The sequence below is a fragment of the Dama dama genome, chromosome 6 (assembly GCF_033118175.1).
Source record: "Dama dama isolate Ldn47 chromosome 6, ASM3311817v1, whole genome shotgun sequence".
In the NCBI taxonomy this organism is placed as follows: Eukaryota; Metazoa; Chordata; class Mammalia; order Artiodactyla; family Cervidae; genus Dama; species Dama dama.
Genome location: NC_083686.1, coordinates 23,270,935 through 23,290,275, shown reverse-complemented (window position 1 = coordinate 23,290,275; position 19,341 = coordinate 23,270,935). Strand labels below are relative to the sequence as shown.

At 43.2% G+C, this 19,341-nt stretch overlaps 1 protein-coding gene across 1 annotated transcript in view; it reads left to right on the top strand.

The window, feature by feature from the left end:
- Positions 1-19,341, top strand: part of FRAS1 (Fraser extracellular matrix complex subunit 1) — a 518,223-nt gene that overhangs the window by 429,960 nt on the left and 68,922 nt on the right. Inside the window, exons 48-54 of the mRNA XM_061145732.1 lie at positions 6,891-7,015; positions 7,301-7,441; positions 9,289-9,516; positions 12,249-12,362; positions 14,029-14,179; positions 15,462-15,621; positions 18,129-18,297. Of these exons, the coding sequence (XP_061001715.1) occupies positions 6,891-7,015; positions 7,301-7,441; positions 9,289-9,516; positions 12,249-12,362; positions 14,029-14,179; positions 15,462-15,621; positions 18,129-18,297 (1,088 nt within the window). The remainder of the gene's footprint in view (positions 1-6,890; positions 7,016-7,300; positions 7,442-9,288; positions 9,517-12,248; positions 12,363-14,028; positions 14,180-15,461; positions 15,622-18,128; positions 18,298-19,341) is intronic.

The following is a 19,341-nucleotide window of genomic DNA, read 5'->3' as shown; positions in this document are numbered from 1 at the left end:
AGATGACATTTGAGCCGAGATCTGAAGAAAATAAGGGAGCCCGCCATGCTGACATACAAGGAAAGAGCATTCAGCATCTTTCCAGGGCATTAGTGAGTGTCAACATCCTGAAATGGGATCAGCCAAGCCCATCACATTCCAATTGCATCAAGGAGACCAGTGTTTCTGGGGCAAAGTGAGTAGGGGAGAGAGTGGGAGTGGGTGAGCTGGAGGAGGATATGGTAGAGAAGATGAGGGTGGCAGACTGTGTCTGGGTCCAGCATAATGGTGGGGGAAGGAATGTTGTGTGTATGTTGGGGGGGCACAGGGAAGGCTGGACAGACTGGCCTGAATCCCTAATGCAAATTAAAGCCCGTGCCCTCCCCTTTTGTCCCGAAGTTCCTGGGGGCAGTGTGCAGATCAGCATTCCCAAGACCTTGGCTGCAAGAGATATTTGATAATTAATTCATGAGCTAATTGCTTCTGCCAGAATTCTGTCAGGTTGCTGATTATATCTCTCCAAAGATGAAAGGGCAGACTCTTGGCTGTTGTGTTGGGGCAACTGCAGTTACACTTCACAGTGCTCCAAAAGGCTTGCAGCTTCACGCAAGGCCCTGCCAGCTACTGGTGAGACCCTGGCTCTTCTCAACTGTGTCACGTCCTGGGGGAGGCGGCTCCAAATTTGCTTTTTCTGTTTTTTACAGTCTCCACCTTCGCTGGGCTTAAATCTGGGATGCCAGTACCAGGCTAGCACTGCTCAGGGGGCCATCCATAACAGATCCCCCTTCTCCTTCCTCTCAGGAAAGCAGACTAAAACAGAGGGAGGCGTGCTTCCCTGCCCTTTCCCACCAGACTTGACTTCTTCATCTACATGCTCTCCTGCGCCCACCAGTTCTTCTCAATCCTCCTGTTTTTAGAAATTCTAAAAAGACCAGATAAGACGATCTTTACTCCTGGAGGGCCCTGTCCATTTTTAATGAGCAGGACTTCCCTGCCCATCCCCTGCTACCAGCCCTGCTGTCCATTCTAGGAAATCTAGTCAGCATTCTCTCCTTCCCTGTCTCCCCTAAGTGGAACTGGATTCATGAATTTGATTCTTTTCCCTCCAGAGCCAGTCCATGTTGATTATGGATCACCCTCTCAGAAGGCAGTTGGCTCCAGCTTAGAGAAAACCACCTCACCCCATTTGTGTCAAGGGGTGAGGATAGGTCTACCTGGAGCCAGAGCCTCTTTCCAAACAGAGCAGAACAGCTTTTAGACCCGTGTCTCTGTGCAGGCGCTGAGCTATTCGGGGACCGGAGGCCCCTGGGAATTATCATTTGCCACCAGTGCTTGCAGACATCCTCTTGATGGTTAACTATGAAATGGACTTAGTCTTATGCCAGCTCTCTTAGTCAGCTGATTGTTTTCTTTGGGTAGAAAAGGTGTGAAGGTCCTCTCTTCTTCCCCCAAGGAGACACAGGGAGCCATGTGCATGGGGGAGCCGGGCAGAAGACAGACACGAGATTCCTACCATGGAGGAGAGCTGCTTTAAGCTTGAGTCCCTGTGTGGGCTCCTTGCAGGGTTGAGGGCCCACAACCTCATGTCAGGAACCCTAAGAACTCTCTTATCCTTTTCATTTTGGGGGCTGTACCGAGCAGCATATCGGATCTTAGTTCTCTGACCAGGAATCAAACCCGCTCCCCCCACAGTGGAACATGAAGTCTTAACCCCCGATGACCGGGAAAGTGCCAGGACCCTCTTATTCTAAAGAAATCAGAGTAAGGAGTTATGTTATCAGGATAGAAACTATGCTTCTGGGGAAAAGCAACTCCAAAATACTGTACCTTCCACAAGTTTGTTTTTGCTCGCAGCAAAATCTAGAGGCAGGTGGTTCAGTGACCCTTCACGTGAGGCTCCCATCTCTGGTCCAAGGTGACTACTGTATTGTCAGCATCCACGCCAGCAACTGGCAGGAAAAAACCAGTGGCGTCCACATCCATTTCTTCTTTAGGAGAATTACTGGAGGAACACATCCCTTTTGGTCACATCCTAGTAGCAAGGACATAGCCACGTGAGGCTGTGAGGTAGCTGGGAGATCTAGACCCTAACTGAACATCCAGTCACTTAACTAATAAACAGCAGTTGTATTTTTAAAGTCAGGGAGCAATAATATTGAACACAGCTGTCTCCAGCACACACTGGTTCTCCCCTTCCCCAGACATTTATTGAGTAGCTGCAGCAGGAGAAAGCTTGGGTCTTGGAAGTGGGAGACATGTAAGCAAATATGTGCAAGTGTATGTTGGTAGCTGTAACAGCGTTGTGTGAGGATGTTAGGAATCAAGGGGCTGCGAGTAAGTCAGGAAGGATTCCCAGAGGTGATGCTTTACCAAAGGTATTCCTTAGCTTCCTCTCTATCTCAGCCTCTCAGTATTGTGACACCAACCAAAATTAAACGCACCTGGTGTCTTAGTTCGGGTCCTCCTGAGAGCAGAGGTGCATTAGTCTGCTGGGGCAGCTGTCATAAAGCACCACAGACCGAGCTGCTTAAACTGCAGGAGCTTATCATCTCACAGATGTGGGGACTGGAAGTCCAAGATCAGAGTGTCAGCAGAGTTGGTTCTTCCTGAGGAAGGCTCCATTCCAGGCCTCTCCCCTAGGCTCATAAATGCCTGTCTTCATGTTCACGTGACATTCTCCCTGTATGTGTATGTCTGTGTCAAAACTCCATCTTTTATAAGGACATTAGTCAAATTGGCTTAGAGCCCATCCTAATGACCTTACCTTTTTTAAAAAAATAATTTTGTTTATTTTTATTTTTTGGCTATGCTGGTTCTTCGTTGCTGCATGGGCTTTTCTCCAGTTGTGGCAAGTGGGGAGCTACTCTCTAGTTGCATTGTAAAGCCTCTCTGTTGCAGAGCTTGGGCTCTAGGGCGTGAGGGCTTCAGTAGCTGTGATTCCTGGGCTCTAGAGCACAGGCTCAATAGTTGTGGCCCATGGGCCCAGTTGCTCTGCAGCATGTGAGATCATCCTGGATCAGGGATCAAATCCATGTCTCCTGAATTAGCAGGCAGATTTTTTACCACCAAGCCACTACAGAAGCTCCCCCAGTGACCAGTGTTCACAAATTACATCTGCAGTGACTCTATTTCCAAATAAAGTCACATTGTGAGGCACTGAGGGTTAGGACATCAGTGTATGAATCTGGGGGGACACAATTCATTCCATTAACGGAAGATTTGGAAGAAAATCGGGAGCAGAGAAGCTGAGAGTCTACCCAGCATGAGCTTGAGGTGGGAACAGACAGTGGGTACAGAGCCATTCACAGCCGCACTGAAGGAGATCCAGGGCTGTTTCCTGACATCCTATTAGGAAGGCAATTTCTTCAAAGATGCTTTATTCTCACACCACTTCCTTGCCCTGGTCTGAACTTTCTCTAACATACTGGCCCTCCAGGGAAGTTAGAAAACTGACAGGGTTAACGTGGGTCTCCATAATGCTGCCAGATACATAGGTTAGCCAGCGGGTTGGTGACTAAAAACACCTTAGATGGGATTAAAAGCCTTCAAGATATTTCAAACAGTAACTACCTGCTGTGACAGTCAGTAGGGACAATATGTTATTAGAAGCAGCATCTTGCCAGGTGAGTGAACGGCTGAAGCCTTCCAATAGCCAATTAGCAACAGCTAAAAAAATGTTTTAAGTGTATAGAGCTTGAGAATGTCTGCTTAATAGGACCTTTTAGATAGTAATTGTAATCAATGAACTAAATTCATTCACCAAATATGTTTTGAGAGCCTGACTTATGCCAGGTGGTATTCTCGGTGTACATTAGTGAAGAAACAGCAAAAATCTTGTCTTCTTGAAGCTTACCTTCTAATACAGCTTGTTACCCTCTGGTACTTAATTATGGCTCTCATTTAAATCATAATACTAAATGCCCCCATCAAAATCAGCATTTCAGATAAGAAGGAGTTTATAGCCAGAAAATTACTCTATGATTCAAATTTTTTTTTTAACTTGCAATGGTGATATTTCAATGGTAGAACTATGAGTGGTTTGTGATTCTTTACTTTTCTTTGTTTCTCACATTTTCTTTAATAATCATGTATCATTTTTATTTGACAAAAAAATTAAAGGATAAGGGTGAAATCCAAGCGACTCCTCATCTAGCCCAAAACAGCTAGATAAGTTTTACAAAAAGCACTCCTAACAGAATAAAAAATATTTTATATATATGTGTGTGTGTATATATATATATATATAAAAAATCTCACTTCTATATATAATCAACATAAGATAAAGAAGTACTTGCAGCAGGCCTAAACTTTGGAAGTGAGCAACCTTGAGTTCCAATCTCAGCACTGCCCTCTTATTAGCTGTGTTACCTCAGATGGGTCACATTTCTTATCTGTTTTATTAGTATCATAATCTAGAAAAATGATGCCAACTTTGACCTGCCAGAGCTGTTGAGATTAAAAAAAAAAAAACAATCTAGGTACTTTTGTGGTGGTCCAGTGGTTAAGAATCCACCTTGCAATGCAGGAAACATGCATTTGATCCATGGTCGGGGAACTAGGATCCCACATCTAGGCATCTAGAGAGAAGCCTCCCAACTGCAACAAAGACCCCTGCTCCACAACTAAGACCTGACGCAGCCAAAAATTAATTAAATTTAAAAATATTTTTTTTTAATCTATATAAGCAAATTTGAAACAATGTTCTGCACATGGTAAGTGCTCAGTGGGAATATAAAATAGTACTTTGCTTTGGAAAATAGTTTGGCAGATTCCTAAAAAGTTAAGCATACACCTTACATATATTCCTACTCTCCCACTTTTAGCAATTTACCCAGAAGAATGAAAACTTCCACACACAGACTTGTGCACGAGTGATCATAGAAGCTTTCATTGTAGAAGTCCCGAACTAAAAATAACCTAAATGTCCGTGAACAGATAAATGGATAAACAATCTTTGATATAACCATCCAATGGAATAGTACTTGCCAATGAAAAGGAATGAACTATAAATACATGCTACAGTATGGATGAATTATGTTTAGCAAAATAATTATGCTAAATAAATAAGAAATCATTCATCAAATAGTATATACTGTATGTTTCTATTTATTAAAAAATTTAGAGAATATGCCAACTAATCTATAATGACTTCATTTGCTTCTTTGGGATGGAGTGGCGCATAGGAAAAGAAGGGATGGAAGGGTTGTAGAATGTTGGAAACTTTCGGGGTGATGGAAACATTTCACTGTTTTGATTGAGGTGATGGTTTCATGGACCTAACAAAGATAATATAAACTTATACTTCAAATATGTATAATTTATTATACATCAATTTCCTCTCTATAAAAATGTTAAAAGATAAGATTAATCTCAGTACTTCCTTCTCAAGAGGAAGGGAAATCTATCACCTTTTAAAATCAGTCTTAGAGTTTCATAAAGGGAATAGTGAATTAGGTGACCAGTTGAGCATGAGAATCCACACAGGTGTCTTTTCATGAGCTGTGAGAATGGATTCACAGCAGGGAAAGAGGTTTAAATTTCTCCATGCATCCAGTCTGAAGTTATTAAATTTTTAAAGAATGGTATGAACTTCTGTCCAGAACCACAAGATGAAACTTATATAAAATGAGGGTGGGGGCACATTTTTGCCTGTCAAGAGCTGGTGTAGTAAGCACAGAAATATAAATGCCTCATCAAAAAATTGATGCCCCAATATTCAGGAGGCTATTGTATCTGAATGACATTTCAGATGATAAAGAGAGATGGAAATATTAACCACGCTGGTTGATGTGTTTTATTTTTAAGAAAAAGCAATGATATTAATGTCACAGTTAAATGTAAAATAGTCAAAGTAGAATCTCTTTGTTTTTTTTAACAGTAAAGATGAACTGGTTTTGCCAGGATTAGCAGTGACAAATATAAATAGTAAATTCCAGGAAGCAGCAAATGAATTTCAGGACCAAAGCAAAGGACTGGATTAAATAAATGAATACTCTAACACCCAGAATCAGAAAGAGAAAATTTGTGCTGAGAGATTAAAGGATATGATTTTGTTTCATATCTCGTCTGGCACCTGGGGATGGACCCCAGAAGCCCTAAGATAGAAGCAAGAATTTGGGGCTGTTTTGCCAAATGTTGTTGAGCATTTGAAAAGACAGAGATATTATTCATTAATGGGATACCTTGGCATTATTTAAAAATCACTTCAAGTTTTGTTTTTAACTTTAAAATGACTCTGAAAAATAGTTTTCTCTGTATCACATTTTTAAAAGATACTGGTAAGTCATTTGAGAGTTGAGAAAGGATGATTGCTCAAACTCCAAACTCATGTGGTAAGTTTTGTTACTGCCATTCTGGCCAAAGTGGTATGTGAGAAGCTAGAATCATAGAACTGAGAATGAAAGAGACCTTGAAGAATATCCAATAAAATTGTGGCTCACCAATCTCAGAAAAAAGGTTGTGTGTAGTAAAGCCGTCAGACCCCAGTGTTTCAACACTAAGCCATCACACAATATTCAAAATCAGGGCAGGTTTTCAGAAAGGACTACGAGGCTATGGGGGATGTAAAAGCTCAGAGCGAGGAGTCTGGCACAGAAGGTGTTGGCTGTACCTTTCACAGTTTGACCTGCACACATAAACCCCAGGAGAGAAGAGAGTAACATTTATTGAGCACCAGCCGCTGCCTTGGCACGGGATAGAAGCCGCGATAATTAACACATGCTCCCACAGAACATGTGCTGTTGCCGGGAAAACACACAGACAACTCTAGCCCAAGGTCTTAGAGGGCAGCATATCGATGCTGTAAGAAAAGGACAAAGGACGCTCTCTGGTGACAGTGTGACATTTCCCTTACCTGAGAGCCACGACTCGCCTCTTGACACCCTTTCTCTGGTTCTCTCGTCTTTTGCTAGGCATCCGGATTAGTTCCTTTACACAAGCTGACCTCGCTTCAGGAAACGTTCAGTATATCCACTCCAGTGAGGCTGAGAAGCATTCAGACGCCTTCAGCTTTACGCTCTCCGATGGAGTCCACGAGGTGGGTGAGGAGCTCGCTTCCCTCCTTGATGGGTATCAATTCAGCGTCATCTCCTTTAACTGGAGGGCACGAAGCCACCATTGTTGAGAGAGCTTCATTTCCCTCTGCTGTCAGCCCGGGACAGAGGCAAAGAGAACTCTAATCTTGCCAAAGAGAACCCACCTCTGGGTCTCTGGTCGGTCAGTCATGCCAGGAACGGTGTGAAAGGGAATGCAGAGGGCGTCTGCTTTCTCCTCAGGTGGGTGCTGGGGACAGGTGACCCACCCACACTTTTCCGCCCTGCAGGTGACGCAGACTTTCCGCATCACTCTTCGCCCTGTGGATGACGTGCTGCCCCAAGTGCAGAACTTCGGGATGCGGGTACAGGAGGGTGTGAGGAAGACCATCACGGAGTTTGAGCTTAAAGCAGTGGATGCAGACACAGAGGTAGGAGTGCTACCCTGGCCTCTGGTCCAGTGAGATGCCTGTTGCTTTGCTACAGTACATCCCAAGGGTGGGGCGAGGGGTGGGGCTGAGAGTAATACAAGCATCCTTGAAAGATTAAAAACCAGAACATAAAAAAAATAAAAACCAGAACATACCATGGCCTGCTGGAAAAGAAAAGCTAATACATTTGAAATCAAGTCGTTTTTAAACTCTTTTGGAAACCCTAAATATGTTTATCCTTTCCCACAATTACACATAACAATCATGTTAACATTCTGATTTTGATTATGATCCACAGAAAATTAGGTCGATGGCACTTTATCCAATTTTTATTACTCCCTATTATTAATGAACAAGGATTTTCTCATCTCTACACTTTTTCCTCCATCAAAACTTCACTGGATGACAACTAATTATTGCAGTTTGAACATTCTCAAAGAACCAGGTTTTATCCAGTAAAACAGGGCATGTCGAGACAACTCTTCCTGTCTAATGCTTTCCAATTAAAGAATCTAACATTCTGACATGATTTAGCTCCCGTTAAGGGTACCACACACTTGTTAATTAATTCTATGTATGCCCTTCCCCGTGCCAGCATGCATTCATTTATTCATTCTTTCAGCAAGTATTTATTACCAAGGTCAGCTCTAGATGCTAAAGACAGCACTGTGAACAAAGCAGATCAAAGTGCTGGCCTTAGGGAGTTTACAACCTTTGGTTAAGGGGACAGATGATAAAGAAAGAAAGAACATAGACTATCTTGTCAGGTGTGATAAGTGCTAGAAATAAAAATAAAGTGACATGAAGGTGACAGAGATAGATGTGTGTGCTGTTTGAGGCACAGGTCAGGGGAGTTTTCTCTGAGTGGCTGATACTTGAGCAGAGATAGGAAGAGAAAGAGCAGACTGTGCAGTTTCCCGGGAGAATCCCTCTCCAGGCAGAAGAATCAGGAGGGCAAAAGTCTTGTGGTCCAGTGCGCTTAGAACAATTGAGTAGCCAGGCCAAGAGTCTAGACCCCAGTGAACAAGCAGGAGAGGAAAAGGATAAGACCAGAGAGGAACTGTGGGACCAGGTCACAGAGGGCCTTCTTGGCCCGGGTCAGGCCTCTGCATTTTCTTCCAAGTTGGTGGGAGATTATTGAAGAGTCCTGAGCAGGATTTTCTACATCGGTATTTTTCCTTCTCATGTCACCCTAGAAGCAGTTATTAGAAATGGGAAATTTGTGGGATGAATTGAGAGAGTAGCGTTGACATATATGTATACCACATGTGTAAAATAGGTAGCTAGTGGGAACCTACTTTAAAACACGGGGAGCTCAGCTGGGTGCTTTGTGATGACCTAGAGGAGTGGGATGGGGGTGGTGGGAGGGAGGGGATATATGTACACAAATGTCTGATTCACTTCACTGTACAGCAGAAACTAGCACACCTTTGTAAAGCAATTACACTCCAAGTAGAAAAATAGAAATGGGAAGTTATGCTTCTGTTCTGATGCATAGATTCTGTATATGAGTTTTGGGAAAGTGTATGTGCTGGGGGAGAAGAGTGGATGGAAAGGAAGTGAGTGATTTTAAAAGGTCTAGTTCTTACCATCTTAGAGGTTAAAAATTCAAGTTTTCCCCCTATAACCCCAAAAGGCCAAATTTAAATGTCTTATCTTAAAACAGAAGGCAGCAGAACATAAGTTCGATTGTAGTAACCAATATAATTTCTCTCCTTAGCTTGATTTTTGGTGTCTATAAAGAAAAGGCGGTCTTTGGGTTTGACTACCCTTGGCCACCTGTTGACCACCACTCACACGTCTGGCTCCTGATACAGAGTTCCCTTCTCTTGTTGCCTCCATGACAGGCTGAGTTTGTCACGTTCACGGTCGTGCAGCCCCCACGCCACGGCACCATCGAGCGAACCACCAATGGGCAGCCCTTCCAGCTCACGTCCACCTTCACCATGGAGGACATCTACCAGAACCGGGTCCGCTACAGCCATGATGGCAGCAACTCCCTCAAAGACCGATTCACCTTCACCGTGGCTGACGGGACGAATCCTTTCTTCATTGTTGAGGAAGGAGGAAAAGAGGTGAGGGGCAGACACGGCGGAGAGGGAGGCGGAGCACAGCAGGCCAGAGGTTGTCTGGAGGCTGAACATGGCATTTTTAGGCAAAGGGTAAACCCACTCCAGTATTCCTGCCTGGAGAATCCCATGGACAGAAGAGCTTGGTGGGGACGGTTCATAGGGTCACAAAGAGTCGGATACAACTGAAGCAACTAAGCACGCATGTACTCAACACGCCTTGAGTTTTGGTTCTGTCACCTAATTGGCCTTGGGCAAATGACTTAACTTCTGTAAGCCTCAGCTTCTCATCTATACAGTGGGCACAAGGATCATCACCAGCTTCCATTGGTCTAAGGATCAACAGATCCATAAAAAATGCTTAGCACCATTGGCAAAGACTGAGTACTCACATAAAAGACAGCCGTTATTGTTATTATTACTGCTATTATTTTTCCTTTTCCTTTGCACTCGCCCTTTGTTCCTTCCTTTTTTCTTTCATCTGGCTTTTCTTTTTTCTTTTCCATTTATTTTTATTAGTTGGAGGCTAGTTACTTTACAATATTGTCGTGGTTTTTGCCATACATTGACATGAATCAGCCATGGATTTACATGTGTTCCCCATCCTGAATTCATCTGGTTTTTTCAATAAGATCACAGGGTTCCAAATCGTCTCCTGAGCCAGTCAGAGTTTTCAGTCTCATGAAGAATTACAGTGGCTAAGAGTATGGCTTTTGCATCCAAAAGACACTGATTTAAATTCTGCTTCTGTCACTTACTACCTGAGTGTCTTTGTAAGTCATTTAACCTTTCTAAGCCTTAGCTTCCTTATCTGTAAAATGAGGATATCTACTCCCCTGATTACACAAAGCACTTAGCCCAGTGCCTTACACAGGAAACACAAGAAATAGCCAATAAATTGTGACTATAATCATCATGGTCGTCACTTTAGGATCAGCTTGTGGAACAAATGAAGATGGTTTTCTTTTGAGGTCATGAAACTGTCAGGCTTCTCTCCCTTAAGGGAATTGCTCACTTCTAACATTTAGGTGATCAGAAGAAACTATAAACATCCCCTTTCACTCTCTTCCCTGCAGTTCTAACTCTTTTTTAGCAGATTTCCTGCAGCACCATAACCTTCCCCTAGGAATAACTGCAACTCTGATGAAAGGTGGACCCCTGATGTCTCACATAGCTGTCTGACTCAGCATAAGCAGTTTTAGTGAGCACATGATCACACCCTACTGTTTGCTTCCAGCATAAGCGAAGGGTCAGCAGCTTCTCTCGGGCCTGCAGTTTTTTCCTACTTTGATGATGAATGATTCTTTGCCTGGCCAAGAAAGATCCTCTGGTGTGCTTTAGAAACCAACAACCTGTGAGAAGGTCATTCTCAGTTGGCCGAGGTGTCAGTAGGATGGCTCTTGGGATTTCCCTGCCATTTCAGTGTCCGCCCTGCATCTCCACCTGGCAGGTCATCACGTTCATTTTCCCTCTCCCATACTGTGACTGCTTCCCCAGTTTGTTTGACTTTCAGAAGAGAAAAAAAAAAGATTTCAGGATGAATCAACAAGAGGGCCACCTCTCTGATAAACATAAAAGGTCACAGCAGGTCTCCAGGGGGACCATGTCATTTTGAAAATGGAAATTATCTGGGAGGGTTGGAGAAGACTGATACACCGGTATCTTGCTGCACTGTCTGCCAGCTTGTTGTATCAGTTCAGAAATGGGGAGGTACTGGACTGGACTCCCCGTGTCTGTTGTGAATATACATGTGTATATCTGTGTGGTGATAAAGTCATAAACTGAAATGTCTTTGCACTATTCTCACACACACTTTTTTTTGGGGGGGGAGGGGGAGTGGATGTGCTGGGTCTTTGTTGCTGTGAGCAGGCTTTCTCTAGTTGTAGCGAGTGGGGGCTACCCTCTAGTTGTGATACACAGGCTTCTCATTGTGGTGGCTTCTCTGGGTGTGGTCTCTAGGGCTCATGGGCTTCAGTAGTTGTGGCCCATGGGCTTAGCTCCTCCACACCATGTGGGATCTTCCCAGACCAGGAATCGAACCCATGTCCCCTGCATTGGCAGGTGGATTCCTAACCACTGGACCACCAGGGAAGTCCTCACAAATGCTTTTATTCTTGATTTCTTCTGTCCCCTTTGCCCATGTGAACAGTTTTTTCTCAAAAAAAAAATAAATAAATAAAAAGGAAATCTCTTCCCATGAAACGTCTTTTCACATCTAGCAGAATCCTACCTGAAGACCTTGACATTAATTTTTTTTTCCAGGCAATCCTGTGCAGCATGCAGGATCTTAGTTCCCCAACCAGGGATCAAATTAGGGTCTGGGAATGCAGAGTCTTAACCACTGGACAACAGGGAAGTCCCTGACATTCACATTTTAATGATAGAAGTTTTAACAAGAGTTATTGAAAGGAAGATATTTTGTTTATTGTTTCATCTCGGGGCAATATCGAACTCAACTAAAGAAAGCTTAGGTTTGTGAAAACCAACTTCCATAGCAGCTGAAATTCCAGCAAGAGTGCCACTTGTGTCTTGCTTTTCTTCTTATATCATTTCCACTTTGTCAGTCAACATTGTCCCTGAAGCCTCAGGAGCCAAGTGGTGATAAGCGATGGAAACTTGCTCACTTGCCTGTTTTGAAGTGTCAACAGATTTCAAGGGTTCCAGCTTCTGTAAGCCCTAGACCTGACATACTTCAGTTATGTATGAATGATGAGTTTTCTTTTTGGCTTTCATCACAGATCATAACAGCAGCACCTCAGCAGTTCTGGGTAGACATCCTCCCAGTGGATGATGGCACCCCTAGGATTGTTACCAACCTGGGGCTCCAATGGCTGGAGTACATGGATGGCAAGGTAAGGCCTTTCCATCTGCTACTGTCTCACTAACCAGCTTGGGCTCTATCCTATTCATGACAATATGAACAGAAATTCCTGTTCAACTCATGTCTATCCCTCCCTAAGCTAAGTTCTTAAGATTGCTGAGCTCTGTGAGTCTGGTTAGAGTTGTATTATAGTTTAAGATGTTCTTATAGAATGACCCCCAAATATAGTAGCTCAAATAGGATAGAAGTTTTTTTTTCCTCACATAAAGCACGGAAGTAGGGAGGTTAGGGCGCGACGTGACCATTCAGAGATACATATTCCTTCTGTCTTACTCTTCTGCCATCACTAGGGTGTTGTTATCAACAGCAGGGCCAAAACGCTTTAGCTGCTCTTCAGTACTGCATACCATGGGAAGAGGAAAACAGAAAAGTAGGGGTCAAGGAACTTAATTTTAAGCAAGTGATAGAGAAATTAAACACATCACTTGCACTCATATTGTTTTGAAAAGAAATTGATCCTGTGGTCCTATCTATTGCATGGAGTGTCTAGTGCTCAGCTAAAAGTTTGTTGACTAGAAAAAGGGGAGGATGGATTTGGGAAAACTTCTCATACACGCCATAGATGGGAAGGAAGTGAGTTTTTTGGTAGATGAGTATCATCAGAGGATTTCTAGAAATTTAAATTTTTTTCTCCTTTTCGTAAGTCCCAATTGGGTCATTTTAAGATACGCCATAATTCTCACCTGTTTCCATGTCAAGCATTAAATTCTCATTCCCACCTGAACACACACAGTTCTTCAGCTCAGTTTGGGAACTGGTTTCATACTTTTGTGTGTGGTATTGCCTCTAGGATGTGAATTTTCCTTCTCCACATCGCTGATATAGCAGTGGTATTACAGCTTTCCACTGATCTCATTGGGAATTTTAAAATATATGAGACAAAGTTAGTACAGATTCCTCTCATGCCCTATTTGATATTTTTCTTAATACTCGGAACCATCCTATTCTCTTCTTCTCCAATTGGTCTTCCACTTCCAACTCTTACCCTGCTGCAGTGACTCTTATCAAAGTCATCAATGACCTCAATTTCCTCAAATCAAAGGTCACTCACATGCCTTTATTTTACTAGGTCTAGTAACATTCAATAGTGTTGACCATCCTCTTTTTCTCTCAAACCCTTGGTCTCATTAAATATTTGTTGAATGAATAAATGAGTGAATTAAAATTTAGCCAGTATATTTGAGCAGTATTGGGATATTATGTATTTGTCTGTCTGAATTTCAAGCAATGTAATCAACTCTTATACGGTATAAAGTGGCCATCTTCCCTGGATTGTATCCTTCTTTCAAAGTTCCAGCCTTCTTTCAAGGCCAAACTGAAGCCACCCCCTTCCCTAATCCAGATGGAATGAATTGTCCTTGCTTCCTAAAAGTGTGATGCAATATTTTCCGCATCTCCCACTATAGCACTCACCACAGTTACCTTGCTCATAAGCCTTTCTTCCACAAGAAAGAGCGAACATCAAGGACAGAGGCTGGGATGGTTTCTATCCTCATAACCTGTTCAATCCTGACAGTTTTCCAGGCAGTAAATGTACTTAGTAAATCATGGTTGAACTGAATTAAATCTGAGTCAGAGGGTCTTGTTCCTGCTTTACTCCCATCTCAGGAATTAAATTTAATGGGTTTCTATTCCAGGCAACCAACTTGATCACCAAGAAGGAACTGCTGACCGTGGACCCAGACACGGAGGACATGCAGCTTGTCTATGAGATCACCACGGGCCCCAAGCATGGCCACGTGGAGAACAAGCTGCAGCCTGGCAGGGCAGCGGCTACCTTCACACAGGGTGAGCCCTCAGGAGCTGGGCTTCCCTGGTGGCTTAGATGGTAAAGAATTCGCATGCAATGCAGGAGACCCAGGTTTGATCCCTGGATTGGGAAGATCCTTCTGGAGAAGGGAAGGGCAACCTACTCCAGTATCTTGCCTGGAGAATCCCATGGATGGAGGAGCCTGGCAGGCTATAGTCCGTAGGGTTTCAAAGAGTTGTATACAACTGAGCAACTAACATGAGAAGTGGGAAGGGTCTATTCTAACACGACTCCCCCTATCTCCCTCATCTTTCTCGCAACCACTGCCAGCTACTTCCCCCCAGGACCTATTTACAGACAAATAGATCCTTTGGCATCTAACCATCCAACAGTGAAATTTTACTTCTCCTTATATTTTTTCCCCTTTACTCCAAATTATGGCAAAAAAAAAAAAAAGAAAAGAAAATTTTTATCTTTACCTGGCTTCCTTAGTTCCCAAATTGCTTTCAGTTTTGACCAAGTTGTTTGGAAAAGATCCTGTGATACTTCTGGGTTTGCTTTCAAAACAAAAATAGCCACCAGACTTTATGAAACATCTGTGATCCTGTGTGGTTCATTTTTTTCTGTAAAGGATTATGGATTTTTTGTCTTTGGCAAAGAAAGAAAAATCAACATGGGTAGACTGCTCAATAAATAGTTTCCTGTTTGGAATCACATCAAGGAAACCAATTTGTGTTTTAGTTTATTGGAAAGTTTTCAGAGTCTTCTAGACTTGTGTTGGGGATGGACCTGAGTGGGAAGACACAACTGTGTCTTGCAATTTATGTGCCATGTTTCCTTTCAATCCCTGTCCTCAATCTGTGTTCTCTCCTAGCCCCATGTTATCTGTGCCTTGTGAGGGGGCTGTTTTAATCCAACCCTAGCTTTTCTCAGTAACACATACAAAGAACCTTTATTTTGAAGGAACTAGGGACAGGTATAAGCATATGTGCATGGCAGATGGGGTCAGAGACTTCCCTCTGTTGGCTCAAAGATTTGCTTTTAACTTTCCATAGACATTTATTAAACTGCTTTTTTGCCAAGACCCTGGGATTGTCATTGTACAATAGCATAATGGTACTTCCTATACACAAACAGAATTACAGGATCTTATTTTAAGACCTAGTAGAAACATTTATTTTTAAGACTACAGTCTTTTTTGTTCCTGGAAAAATAAGTTTTGTCTGTAATCCACTAGAAGAATAAACTGGATGTGTCGGGAGAAATCTATGAGGCTGTCTTTACATCCCCTGGTTAATTCAGTATCTTTTTTTCTCACAGAGGACGTGAACTTGGGGTTGATCCGTTACGTGTTGCATGAGGAGAAGATCCATGAGATGATGGATAGTTTTCAGTTTCTGGTGAAAGACAGTAAACCCAATGTGGTCAACGACAACATCTTCCATATCCAGTGGTCCCTCATCAGTTTTAAATATACCAGGTACAAGTGCTGTTGGCGTTCATTCTTGAGAAATGAAACAGGAAAGCAGAGGAAGCCAGGATGAAGCACCTTGGAGGTCAGCTGTAATCATCCAGTCATGATGGTGGGATGATAATAAGAATAAAAATAATAATTGCACCAAATATTTCTTGAATACCATATGTACCAGGCACTGTAGCGGGTAACTGACATACGTCATCTTGTTTAATGCTTGCGGTTATGAGCTGAGTAACCTTGTTGCCTCCACAATGATGAAGCAATAGAGACAGAAATAGGTTAAGCAACTTATATGAGGGCTTCCTAGGTGGCTCAGTGGAAGGAACATGCCTGTCAATGCAGAAGATGCGTGTTTGATTCCTGGGTTGGGAAGATTCCCTGGAGAAGGAAATGGCAACCCACTCCAATATTCTCGCCTGAGAATCCCATGGACAGAGGAGCCTGGTAGGTTACAGTCCATGGGATCACGAGAGTCAGATCAAACTTAGCAACTAAACAACATTAACTTATCTGAAGTCATATAGCTAATAAGCAATGAAGTCCAGTGATCTTAACCATCATGCTTTACTGCTTCTCCTGAAAGTATTTTTCCTTCTGTTTGCAAGTTTAGAAGATAATTCAGAAGAACTGATGGGAGAAAAAAATACATTGAAAAAAATAATCACTGGCCCGCAAAAACAGTCTTTGCCTTCTGTCTCCATTCTCCCTGTTCTTAAGCTTATATTCTCCTCCTTGCTCTTTTGGTATACACAGAATCATGTATCTTTAGTTAAAAATTCATAGCTTAACACAGACGGCTCCTCAAGATGCTTTTGTAGTCTTGTTGGGGAGTCCAGAGGCAGAGAGTCACTGATTGGTAAGACACAGAGCTGATTTTATAGATTAGATTTTATAACTAGGACTGTAATTTTTGTGGGACATAAAAGTCTTTAAATCTACATTTCACAGACCCACTAAGAAACAAATATCATTATAATTCAAATGAAAATTGGATCTTGGGAAGAAGAGAAGGAAGTATGCAAACTTGGTTTCATGTGCCCCAGATGGAGGCTGTTTTATTGTTACACATACTTGGGGAATGATTGGAAAATTAGAATTAACATATATGTGTGTTTTATATATATATATATATATATGTATAGTTATTGTCTAGTCGATAAGTCGTGTCTAACTGTTTTGTGACCCCCACAGACTGTAGCCCACCAGTCTCCTCTGTCCATGGGATTTCCCAGGCAAGAATACTAGAGTGGTTACCATTTCATTCTCCATTATATACGTACACTCTGCTGCTATTTATCTCTTATGTGTAACTCCTTCAGAATTAAATAAGTTGAATAAAACTGATGTTATTTTGTGGACAACCCTTTAATGTTTGATGGACTAACTAATACAGAGAGTCCCCAAACTGGCAATGAAGACAAACCTCTCAAAGGCACTTTGCCAGCAATCCTCACGGCAATAAGCCACAAGTCAAAGTTAATGGCCATCCTCAGTGATGACAGACAAAGCCCAGCTCAGGCTGGGCTTTTCTCAACCTGGATAGCTTGTTATGAATAAATGGCACCTGTATACTTTGCCTCCTGCTTTGCAATTCAACAGAAATTCCTAGCAGCAAGCTAAGTTAATTCTGTGTCTTAGTGATTCCAGCTGCTGTAACAGAATACCATTACCTTGGTGACTTGTGAACAACAGGAATTTATTTCTCACAGCTCTAGAGGCTGGGAAGTCCAAGACTGAGGTGCTGGCAAATTCAGTGTCTGATGAGGGCCTGCCTCATGGTCCTTGGAGAATTGAGTTCTTGCTGTAACTTCTCGTGGCAGAAGGCAGATGGAGCTCTCTTCTATGGCACTAATCCCATTCATGAGGGCTTCACTCTTATGACCTAACCACCTTTGCAAAGGGCCCACCCCTATTACTGTCACAGAGGGGATTAAGGTTTCAACCTGTGGAGGGGCACACTTCCAGTCTGTAGCACCTTGGCCCTCCCCCACTGTCATAAAGCCCCATTTGCCTCGACACCTTTGTTACCTTGGCCCAGTTCTCATTTTCTTACGTCTGGTACCACTCTGGCTCTTTTAAACACCCTGGAGACCTGGTCCAGTCAGTTCCCACCTGAACCAAGTTATTAACTGGCTTCCAAGCAGCTTGCTTCCAAAGGAACTCACTGACCTATGCTAATTACTTGACCACACTTGGACGACATTGTTTGTTATTTCTTTGTGTTCTGAAACACGGAGGGCATACCTCCTACGTGCTGACTGTCTTCCAACTCTTTCTAAAAATGGGGCAGATATCCTTCTGCATCCACTCCTCCTTTGGTCACCTGCTTCTATGACTGTCACAAGTGAATACATTCCCTTAGTTTCCACCTAACACCTTAAAGGAACCAAACTACCTCTTCTCGGAACTGTCTGGCACCAATAACCAACCCTCAGAGATAAGACATTAAGCACATGGATTCTTCACAGCCCTTTCGGAATTTCAGAGATGGCCTTTTTGTGTGCTTCCAGCTACAACGTCAGTGAGAAAGCAGGGTCAGTGAGCGTCACGGTGCAGAGGACGGGGAACCTGAATCAGTACGCCATTGTCTTGTGTCGCACGGAGCAAGGCACGGCCACCTCCAGCTCCCGGGCGGGCTCCCAGCCTGGACAGCAGGACTATGTGGAGTATGCTGGCCAGGTAGGTGGGCACGGGCACCTCTGACTCCTGAACGGCCGGTGGGCTGCGGCCGGGCTGGGACGTGGCTATCGTCAGCTGTGGTGGTTTCCCCCTTCTTTACCCCACCTCCCTGCCCATTGCACCCTCCCTCAGGTCGCTGGGCTACGTCGTCTTCCCACAGTGCTCTCTTCTTCACAGTCTGTCTGATCTCCGCTACAGTTTTAACTGCTGCCCGGCTTCTCAATCTTCACATGTTGCTTCATGACCAAGAAAAGTCTCCTGGGCACCATGTTGGACACTCAGCCTTTGATACCCTAACCTTTCCTCCCTAAACTTCTCATTACCTGAAGGGCGGGGAGACTAGTTGAGGAGCTCTTGGAATCAGCTGCGTGAGAGATGAGGGGAGCTTGAGCTTCATTTATAAAGTGAAAGTGGGGTTTTCAATTAACCAATACACACTACTATACATATAAAATTGATAACCAACAAAGACCTGTTGTGTAGCACAGGGGACTATACTTAGTATTCTAGGATAACTTATAAAAGAAAAGAATCTGAAAAGAAGAGAGATATATATATGTATAACTGAATCACTTTGCAGTATACCTGAAACCAGCGCAACATTGTGCTCCAATAAAACAAATGAAGAGAAGAGGGAAACAAGTGGGTGGATTCAACAGACCAGTAAGAATTGGTAGGATTCAGCAGTGGATTAGAGAAGGGAGAGATGGATGGTCATGCCTTCGCTGGGAGGGGACACCAAAGAGGAGCAGGTCTGGCGAGGGGGTGATCCTGATTCTACTCTGGACATGTTGAGTGTGAGTTGCCTTAGAGACAGTCAGTTGGCAGCTGTTTGGGTCTGTAGGAGTGTAGAGAGACACATGCATGCATGCACACACACACACACACACACACACACACATTTGCACACCTCTATGTGACTGCAGTGATAGCGGTAGTAATTAGTGCCAGGGTGTGAATGAAGGAGACAAAAGAAAAAGTGAAAGCAAAAGCGAAAAGAGGACGTAAATAGTAAACGCCTTATGGCAGGACACCATCTACGTG